At 52.7% G+C, this 10,551-nt stretch overlaps 2 protein-coding genes across 2 annotated transcripts in view; one reads left to right on the top strand and one right to left on the bottom strand.

Annotated features, from left to right (window-relative positions):
* Positions 1-30: 30 nt before the first annotated feature.
* Positions 31-5,392, top strand: Tmem240 (transmembrane protein 240). Its single transcript, XM_008852684.3, has 3 exons — positions 31-206; positions 4,376-4,584; positions 4,657-5,392. The coding sequence occupies exons 1-3, from the start codon at positions 115-117 to the stop codon at positions 4,803-4,805; spliced, it is 450 nt and encodes a 149-aa protein (XP_008850906.2). The 5' UTR covers positions 31-114; the 3' UTR covers positions 4,806-5,392.
* Positions 5,393-5,487: 95 nt separating this feature from the next.
* Positions 5,488-10,551, bottom strand: part of LOC103749754 (ATPase family AAA domain-containing protein 3) — a 23,857-nt gene continuing 18,793 nt past the window's right edge. Inside the window, exon 16 of the mRNA XM_008852599.3 lies at positions 5,488-6,229. Within this exon, the coding sequence (XP_008850821.1) occupies positions 6,065-6,229 (165 nt within the window). The 3' untranslated portion in view covers positions 5,488-6,064. The remainder of the gene's footprint in view (positions 6,230-10,551) is intronic.

Here is a 10,551-nt window from a genome sequence, read left to right as displayed (position 1 = left end):
CCCCGCTCGCCCCCACCCGCCTACCCCACCTGCCCCGCGTTGCCCTGCCCCCGCTGCGGCCCGGCCCACCCCGCGCTGACTGGTCATGGGCTCTTCCAGGCCATCGCGTGCTTGATGGACATGAACGCGCTGCTGGACCGATTCCACAACTACATCCTCCCGCACCTGCGGGGCGAGGACCGCGTCTGCCACTGCAACTGTGGCCGGTGAGTGCGCCCCAGCTCTGGGCACAACACGCGTGATCACACATGTGCAGCGGGCCCCACTCGGCCCGGGAGCTGGGCCGCAGAGTCGGACTGCACGGTGGGGGCCGCCTCTGCCCGCCAGGTGCTGGGGGGAGGGGCTGTCTGTCCACCGGGAACCCCAAGTTGGCCAGCTGTCTCCCGGGAAAGAAGGCTTACCTCCCCCAGTTCCTTTGGAGAAAAGGCTGCCTGCTGATGGCAGAATAGGCCCTGAAGCCTCCTGGTCCAGGACCTGGAGGCCCGAGAGCAGCAGCCCTGAGTAGTGGAAGCCAGGCCCAGCCTTTCGGGAGGGGCCATGGCTGGGACAGTGGAGTCTTCCCTGTAGTGCAAGTCCTTATTGGCCTTCTGTGGCCATGGGCTTTGGGGGAAACCCAGGACAGGCAAGTGTAGAAGGTCAAGGAAGGAAGGGCCTACCTTGAGGGACACCTACCTGCCACAACCGCTCATTGTACACAGAAGGAGCTGAAGTAGGCTGGGGCTTGCTCAAGGTCATAGTGAGACCCACCACACCTCCAGCGACCTCCCCCTTCTGTGCATGTGTAGTGATGAAGTCTTCTGGCCTTGCATGTTTGTACGTCCATGTACGAAATAAACATCTTCTCATGAGCCGCGCATGTGTGTACTGTCTGTGCATATACATGTGCGTACACAGCGCGCTCGCACATCCGCATGTACTCATCCTAGTGATGCCTCCATGCGATGACCGTCGTCCCTACCGGACAGACAAGGAGGAAGTGGACAGAGGCTTTAAAGGGTAGACTTGCCCAAGGTCACACAGCTAAGAAAGGATGGGACCCAAACCCCAGAACCTCTGTTCCTTACCCCACTCTGCAGTCCCGCTCCAGAGTCTGTGCCATACGGCCATAGGGCGTGTGTCAGGACAGTTGCATGTCTTCAAAGTGTATACATGGCCCTGGATACAGGCAGGTGTGTTGCAGATCATGGGCATTAGAGCAAATAGAAAGGAGGTGTACATAACCCTCATTTGTATTGGGCATGGTGGGAGAGTTTGCTGTGTGACCACACATTCCCAGAGAGCCCTGTGCTCCAGCTTGGTGCACATGGTCTGTCTGGTACATCAGAAGGCTCAGGAAAGACATGAGGTCAGCGCTGCTGCTCCTAGGCCATGTTTGTAGAAGGGGTCTGAAGCTTTCCCAAGGCAAACAGTGCCCATATTCTGAGCCCAGCTGCCAACTCTGTGAACGTTAGGAATGTATGCTACATGTGTGGACTGTTGTAACATGATTAGTGCATAACTGTCCATGACAGCTGAAGGTTCTTTTGGACACAGAGGGTGTGTTTTTAGAGTCTGTTTACAGAGTATGTATGTGCATCTCACCTAGTATCTAGAGTACTTGTGGACCCATGTGAACAGACACCTGTAGAGTGGCCCTGAAGCAAGGCCTGTGTGCGCGAAAATGTGGAGAGCCACATCCTGCTGTGGACAGTGTTTCTGCGTGTGTCTCTCTACATGTCTGTGCTTTGTACACAACTCTACATACAGGATATGTAAATTCGATGTACAAAGCACTTTTGTATATTGATGACATATATGTGTATGAAAAGTGCATGTATATAAAACAATATACAGTTCTGTGTGCTCAGGGAAAATGTCAGAACATCTTGGCGTGGGTGCAATAACTGCAGGGTTTGCACATGAGGCATCTGTGCATATACCATGTACACATGTGACCTCAACAGTTTACCCATGTGTATACACTATGCAGAGTAAGTGTACACATGTGTCTGCCTTGTACATGCATATTTGCAGAATTTTATGCAGAAGACATGTATGTAAACTAATGTTCTGAACAAAGCACATCAGCATCTGTGTGTACACACAGATCCATGGACATGACAGCATCCCACAGAGGGTGGCTGGTGCGAAGCTGAGTGTATGTGCATTCATGTGTGACGCACCATGCTCATGCCCAAAGTGTGCACAGTGCATGGGTGTGGGGCTTGTGGGGGCCCATGTCCACAGTATACACGCCGTGTCCTGTGCATGCGGACTACGTGTATACATGACACACATTGGATCTCAAGTGGACACATAGCAGCATGTGTTGCATAGGCAGGACACGCGTATGTACATATTGCAGACATACATTTACACACAACACACCCTTCTGCTTTCATCAAAAAGTCCTGAGCCCCTACCTGTAAGGGCTGGATGTAGAGTTAGGGGGAACCAGGTCAGGGAAGGGAATTGCAAATGCCTAAGTCAACCATGGGGCATATGACCTCTAAACCCCTGAATTCCTGAGTCCCAGGGTTGTCGGGGTACCACCTTGCCCTACTTCTAGGGTGCCTGGGGTCCTTCTTCCCTGGTAGCTTAGTCTTTCTGTTTCCTTCCTTGGAACAACTGTGTTTGGGGGACAGTCTGGAGAAATGCCCTCGGGGCCCAGGCTGACCCAGCCCCACCAGAGCCTGTAGCAACCACTGATGATCTAGAAGAGCTACACCCAGGGCTGGGGCAGCCACACTTTCTGTGCTAGGATCAATAAGCTGTGCATCACGATGATGGACAGTGACTGATGATGAGCTCATGATCAGATGAGTGATGATTGCCAGGTGTCAATCATGGCCACTCCACTAACCAACTGAGGGCTGGCAGCCTAAGCTCTGCCCACTGAGGTTGGCCATAACATAGACCACAGAGTTAACCCCAGGGGTTCCCAGGAAGATCAGAAGGGGATTTGAGTAATGTCACTACTGCCCCTCCCTGTCCTTGCTGGCCTGGGTTTGGGTTTAAAGATAGCAACCCATTGTGAGGAAGGGATCTGTGTTTCCCCTATTGTACCCAAGGACATTATTAGCATTGGGGCACAAAGTAAGAGTCCCTCAGAGTAGATAGGGAGGCTGAGGGTCTACTGTAGGTAGGTGCAGATTCCAGCATCTCACTGAGGGGAGGAGGAGAAGGAGATGCAGGTTTGGGAGCGAAGAGCTATTTTCAGCTTGCGTTTGAGGTGTCTGTAGAGCCCACATGGAAACTCACAGGCAGCTGAAGCTCCTAGCAGACATGGTGGGCACTGGCAAGAAGGCCTGCCCACTAGGCTCTGGGAGTGGGTGGTGCAGAAGAGACTTCCATGTAGCAGGAACCCAGGCAGCCCATACACTGTTAGGAAGATGAGGGGTGCAAAAATATGGCTCCGTGGCACCTCAGTAACCAAAGCCAGTGGGGCCTGACATCCAGACTGGTGATCTGGAAGGAGCATCAGTGGGGCCACACCACCTGGATGGACTCATAGGACCAATGGGCTTCATGGAAGTGGTGTTCAGCCCACTCTGAAAGTGGGGTGAGCAGCCAGAGGTAGCCATGTGGGGCGCTCCAATGCAAGCTGAAGTGAGCAAGAGCATGGGGACTGTGGTAATTTCAACCTGGGCCTATGACGAGGGCCTATGACAGCACTCCAAAGGGGCACAGTGTGGTTGAGGCACAGAAAGACCAGGGCCCTGGTGGGTATTTAGACTCAGGGGAGAGGCCTTGAAACTGTTCAGCATGGCCTTGTATAGTGGGAAAACAGCCCATCATAGGAAGAGTGAGTGGGCACTAGATATATGGGTCTATGATGGACATGGCTAAGGAGACAGAAAAGTCTCCCCAAGACCCCCAGCAGTATCAGGAGCATGGACAGGGGAGGCACATGCTGAAGGCTAGAGGCTCTGGGTAGGAAGACTGTGGAGGGGTATTCTTGTAGATGGCACCCTGAGAGGAAAGTACAAAGGCCAGGGGCAAATCTAGTGGGCTTTGGTCCTTGGGTCCTGCTGGGACCTTGGCAGATGCCCCCAGGGCCAGTAGGCGGACTGTGAATCCCCATATAGGACCCTTTAAAGGACAAAGTACTGAGTGGAACATTACTCCCAGACATTCCTGCCTCTCCCGAACCTCACTGGTCTCCAGGGGTGTGGCCTCCACCTGTCCCAGCAGCTCTCCAGTTAGGGGACCTGGGCCTGGGGGGTGCCATTTCCCCTACCCATCCAGCACATGGGGACTGCTTCAGAAAACTTTCCAGGGTGCCCTGTAGGAATCACATATCCGCGTTGGGGGCCCCGGCCCACCCAGTGCAGACCTGGGGAAGGCTGGGCCAGGACTGGCAGGAGAGGTGCCAGCTCGCCCTGCCACCCCCCAGGCACCACATCCATTACGTGATCCCGTACGACGGGGACCAGTCAGTGGTGGACGCCTCCGAGAACTACTTTGTGACGGACAATGTGACCAAGCAGGAGATCGACCTTATGCTGGGGCTGCTGCTGGGCTTCTGCATCAGCTGGTTCCTGGTGTGGATGGATGGTGTCCTGCACTGCGCTGTGCGTGCTTGGAGGGCTGGTCGGCGCTATGGTGAGTGCCTCGCGTGTTGCGGGCACCACTCCTGGCCCAGCCCGGCCGCCTGACTGCCCTGTCCCCCTGCAGATGGCTCGTGGACCTGGCTGCCCAAGCTGTACAGCCTGCGGGAGCTGGGCCGGCGGCCACACAGGCCCTTCGAGGAGCCCACAGGGAACATGGTGCACGTGAAGCAGAAGCTCTACCACAACGGCCACCCCAGCCCACGGCACCTGTGAGTGCACGGGACTAGGGGCCGCTGTACACATGTAAAAGGACCTCGTGGACACCCAGCCGGCAGGACGGGACTGCGGCCTCAGGCCCAGGGGATGCTGGGCTGTGGCCAGCTGGGCTGTGGCCAGCGGGCAAGTCCAGTGGAAGGTGCTGTCTCTTCTTTTTATAAAGGGGGTCGGGTGGGGGCTGGGGTGGGGATGGCCACCAGGCTTCAGGGACAGCAGCCAGGCCTCCACAGGGGGCAGGACACAAAGGCAGGCTCTGTCCTAGAGGTGCTGGGGCCAGGGGTAGTGGGTCCTCAATGGGGACAGGCTTGGCCTGGGTCATGCCGGCCTAAGGCCACATCTCATTGAAAGCCGCTGTTTCCTGTGCACCTGTTGTCCGTCTGTCTGACAGTCCATCGGCATTGAGGGAAGGGAGGCCGTCAGGACCTGTGCCCATCTGCACACGGGAGCATGTGCATGGGGCGTGTGCGAGTGGAGGGTGGGACTGGGGGGCGGGCCCTCAGCAGCAATAAGGATGTGGGGGCCCCAGGTATCCCAGCCCTCACTGTGAAGCCCACTCTGCCTGGCCAGTAAATTCTCCAGAAAGCTCCAGCCTCTGCTTCTTCCATCATCTCTGACCCCAGGGGCCATAAGAGTGCCCCCTTTATTCAGAACCCTTCCTCTCAAGAGACAAAAACAGCAAGTCAGTCACAGTTTTATTAGATTCTGGTTTAAAAAGGCCCAGATCCATTCACAGGTAGGGCAGCAGCTCCTCTGAAGCCTAGATGCCACCGGCCAGAGGCTATCCAGCATCAGATCAACCCCACTAAGTGAGAGCTAGGCCAATTCTTGGCACAGATGTGGGCAGGGTGGGGGCCAAGGCATGGCTGGACAGCAGAGGGTCCTTCTTACCCTCAGTCTGGTCCCTGCAGGCCCCAGTACTACTGGCACAGCCATGGCCATTGGCTGTGGTTCAGCACTATGCTTCCTCCATTCTTTGATCTAGGCTAGTAGACAGGTCTCACCAGTGTCCTGGGGGCAGAAGGCTGCATGGCACCCTCAACCAGGAATCATGGAAGGAGGAGAAAACTGGGGGGTAGGAACGGGGCAGACAAAGAAGTTCACACCACCAGCAGACAGACCACAGCTAAGCAGAGGCATTCAGGGCAGTGCTGGCTTCTTCCAGATGCTGAAGGGAACAGAGAAGGAGGAAGGGGTAGTGTGGTCACAGACACTGGGAGTCCCCAGCCAGGTATGCAAGGCCTGGGTCCAGGTTCAGCTCAGCTGCTGAGCAGTCTAGGGCATGGCACCTCACTGGCCTCAGAACTGGGTCTCTCTACTTGAAGCCACTGCATCTTCTGCTGGTGCTGCTGAACAGCATCCTGGACACGGGTATCCATCATGGCCTCTGTGAGAACCCCATCCTCAGAAGCGTATGCCATAGCCTAGAAGGAAAAGGGGCACTGAGGCAGTGGCTGGCTACCTGTACAGGGAGTCGCAAGGCCTCTAACCAGGACCCAGAGGCCTCACTTGGAACCAGCACAGTGGGCATGCCCAAGCTTGTTGGCAGACCCAACGCCCCAGGACTTCCTTTCTCAGTGACTTTTTTTTTTCCTGGTCTTTTTGAGACAGGGTCTCCCTGTAGCCCCAGCTGTCCTGGAACTCACTATGTAGACCAGGCTGGCCTTGAACTCACAGAGATCCGCCTGCCTCTGCCTCCCAAGTGCTGGGACTACAGGTGTGCGCCACCATGCCCGGCTGTCAGTGACTTTCTAAGAGAAAGCCTGAACAGAGTTGCTCCCCTCCACATACACACTGTAGACTCCTCTAGGAGGACATAATGCTGAACATCATATATCAGGTCACACAGCAGCTGCTTAAGCTCGCTGCACTGCAGCCACACACCTCACAGGCCTCAAGAATAGCAACTGCTGCTAACGCACCCCCCATCCCCCTTGAGGCACAAGAATCGGGAGTGTATGGTTTCTCTAATCAAGCTGTCCTCTCTGGCCAGGCTGTTCTTTCCACGTCTAACCCTTCTGAATGACTATGCCCCCTCCCACTTCCTCACCCTCTGAGGGTGGCACTCAAGCTGGGGTTTGAGCTGGTAAAGTTGTTTCTCTTAGACATCATAAAGGGGCCGGCACTCACATGTGGCCGAGGCCATCTTTTACTGGCTTTCTGCTTGAAGAACAGCACATTCCAAACAGTATCAGCAAAGGAGACAAGGGAAAAGGATCCTCATGGGTGCTGTGCTCAAGAGGGAACTGGGAATCTTGACGCCAATGAGGGACACTAGGCAGAGGACTTTCTTTGCAGGGCACTGAGATTCATTCAAAGGGGCAGGGGTACAGTGCTACATACAACAGTCCTACCAAGATACTGTCAGCTCTGGAGAAATGTTCACATGGTGCTCCCTTCTGGGTAAGCAGGGCCACCAGAGACAGATGCACCCAGGGTCTACAGCCCAACTCTGAAACCAGACCAGAAAGGTGGTTGGGAACCACTGATAACCCTTCCTCAGTGTGAACAAGCTGCACTTAAAGCCCTGGATGGGTGGCTAGGACACCAGCCCCACCTACGTGGCTATACCTTGCCAAGGGGTCAGCAGAGAAGAGATGGCCACATGGGCCACCAGCCAGTCTAGGGAGCTGAAAACAGGCAGAGCACATCAGGACAGACATCAGGGCTAATGCCGTGGGTGTTGTGGCTGGGCCCTGTGCCACAACCAAGCCCAAGTGGGTATAAACAGTGCTATGAAACAGAGCCAACATTACAGCCTGGCAAAGACAGGGACATGGGGTATCTTCATCCTGTCTTGCAGCTTTTCTGTGAATTCTTGACTATTCAAACTAACAATTTAGGTGCAGTGGTGCTCCTGCAGTCCCTGGGAAGGTACTCAGAAAGCTGAGGCAGGAGGATCATTTGACCCAGGAGTTCAAGGCCAGCCTGGGCAAAGTGGCAAGACCCTAGCTCAAGAACTAGTAAATAGGGACTGCAAAGATGGCTCAGCGATTAAGAACACTTGCTGCTCTTGTAGAGGACCTGGGTTCAGTTCCCAGTATCCATATCATGTGGCTTACAACTGCCTGCAACTCTAGTTAAAAGGGATCTTCTGCTGGGTGTGGTGGTATACACCTTTAGTCCCAGCACTTGGGAGGCAGAAGCAGGAGGGTCTCTGTGAGATCGAGGCCAGCCTGGTCTGCATAGCGAATGCCAGTCCAGCTGGACTACAGGGAGACCCTGACTCAAAAAGATTGAAGAAAAAAAAAAAGGGGGGAGGGCGGATCTGGCCACCAAAGGCACCAAAAACACCCCCTAGGCACTCACAACATACACATGAAATAAAAATTTAAAAATCTTTTTTAAATTAGTAAATAATACATGAAAGCCAAAATGTTTAAAATAGAGCCCAAGGCCTGATGGCTTGGTTGGTGAGTCCAAGAATTAGCCCTACTCATATTTAAACTCTCAACACTGAAGGGAACACACCCACTTCCACCACCAATCTGGCATCAAACGAGATGCAGGCAGCACAGGAGCCTACAGATCAGCAGCCCTGATGAACACGGACATAAAATGCTCAATCAGAAACTTGAGGCAGGAGAAATCAATCAAGGGCTTGTAGGCCAGCCCAGTCACGTAATGAAACACTGCCTTAAAAAAAAAAGACACGGAAAGGAAGAAACACATACTCAACAACTTCATTTGCATTACAAGTAGGTAGCCTGCCATGGTATTTTGCTACCCCACTGACACGTTGCCAGGAAACAACAAAAAAATAAAAACCTGTGTGTCTACTCACAGGTGAGGTGCAGAACTTGAATAAAGTGAAGCTGCTATTCAATCTGTTATTCAGCTCACCATATAAATACACGCCCCCCGTACCCCCCAGCCAGGAGAAGGATGACAGGGGCATCCACCTGCCTACTGGAGGTCCCCAGCATGGAAGGACCTTGAGGTTCTGTACATGCTGAACAGAATGTTGAAAAAGAGCAACGAGAAGCGTTGGCATGGAGAACAGCTTCTAACTTTCCTGCGGGAGAAGAGGCGTTTTCAAGGGAACAGCGGCACCTCACAACGAGATGACTTCCAGGGGCTGCAGTCGGCAGCGGCAGCCTGAGCTAGGCCAGAGGACACTGCTTTGAAGTGCTAAAAAGCAAACACGGTTTTTGAAACTTCGAATATATTTATTAAGCATGCCATAATCTGGGTCTGTTTTAAAGTCGATTACCAAGGCTCTTAATGATTTTGTTTGATCCCTGCCTCTGTTCATCCTGCCAAAACATACCCAGCTGATAAATAAATTGTGTCTGAGTGCAATCATAGGTCTACGGCACTCTCCTGAAAACCTAAATTTAAATCCAAATATGCCTTCCTGTGCGCTGCCCTGTGCAAACCGCCATGCTGTACTGTAGACCCAGTCCTCTAGCAACCATGCTCTTTCCAAATCCTGAGTCAGGTGAATCATGCGGTTTCATGTACTTGTGCTGCCGCCCCCATCACCAGCTGAATTCTCAGGGGCCTCTGTCTGCCCACACTATTGCTTCTGTTCTGGTTAATGCCAAAAAAAATACCCTCCAGTCGAAAAGCCTGCTCTGCTGAGCATATGATCCAGAGTACTTCACAGCACAGCACCTATCATATTTTCCCTCAGCTAGCTGCACAGTAAATCAGAAGCCCAACTCAAACTGAGGCTTCATGGAAAATCTATGCCCCTCATGGTCCCTAACTCGAAGGTGCCGTCGTAGCTCCACAGACCAGGAACACTGGCATCAGCTTGTGAAAAGGGCAGAATCCCAGCCTTGCAAGATGCACTGAAAGACGCATGTCTCTAAGTGCAGGGGATTGTATGCACATCGTAGCTGGAAAAAAAATCTTTAAACTCCAGGTCATTAGGAAAAAAAAACACTTTGAGAACTTCTGAGCCAAAAAGACAGTTGCACAGGTAAGAGCTACCAGAGGGAAATCTTAGGCTATTACTTGACAAAGGTACAGAAGGGGAAGGTGTAAGGGGTGTAAGGCATGTTTGGCCCTCATCGATCTAATTAGATTGCTACAGTTCTGTGTTCCTCCCTTAAAAAAAAAAAAAAAAAAAAAAAAAAAAAGCCTAAGCCCGGCTCATACCTGTAATCCTACACTTGGAAGGGCTGAAACAGAACTGTAAGGCAGTTCAAGGCCAGCCTCAGCTATAAAGTGAGACCATGTCTCAAAAAACAAAAACAAACAAAATGTGCTCAACTTCATACCAACAAACCAACCTCAACAGCAGCTTTTCCTATGACACTGGGCCGAGCCCAGGTCGCCGCACACACTAGGCAGGCAAAACCCCAGCTTTCATTTCATTTTTAAAATTTTGAGATAGGGTCTCATTAAGTTGCCCAGGCTATCCCTGAACTTGCAATCCCCCTGCCTCAGCCTTCTAAATGCTGGGACTACAGACTGTGAGCCACCATGTTCTGCTCAGCAATGGTTTCTTGCTATGACATTACAGACAACAAAAGAAAAATAATAGATAAATCAGACATCAGAATTTAAGTTTTGTAGACTTACAGTATTAAAATAAAAAGACGGGCTGGAGAGATGGCTCAGCAGTTAAAGGCACTAACTGCTCTTGCAGAGGACCCGGGTTCAATTCCCAGCACCCACATGGCAACTAACAACTGTCTGTAACTCCAGTTCTAGGGGAATCTGATGTCTTTTTCTGACTTCCATGGATATTGCACGACATGGGTACATTTACATACATGCAGGCATAACCCTCACA

This window comes from Nannospalax galili, unplaced genomic scaffold, assembly GCF_000622305.1.
Source record: "Nannospalax galili isolate Female #2095 unplaced genomic scaffold, S.galili_v1.0 scaffold806, whole genome shotgun sequence".
Classification (NCBI taxonomy): Eukaryota; Metazoa; Chordata; class Mammalia; order Rodentia; family Spalacidae; genus Nannospalax; species Nannospalax galili.
Note: the sequence above shows the minus strand (reverse complement) of the source record. Positions and strands in the feature narration are given on the sequence as shown.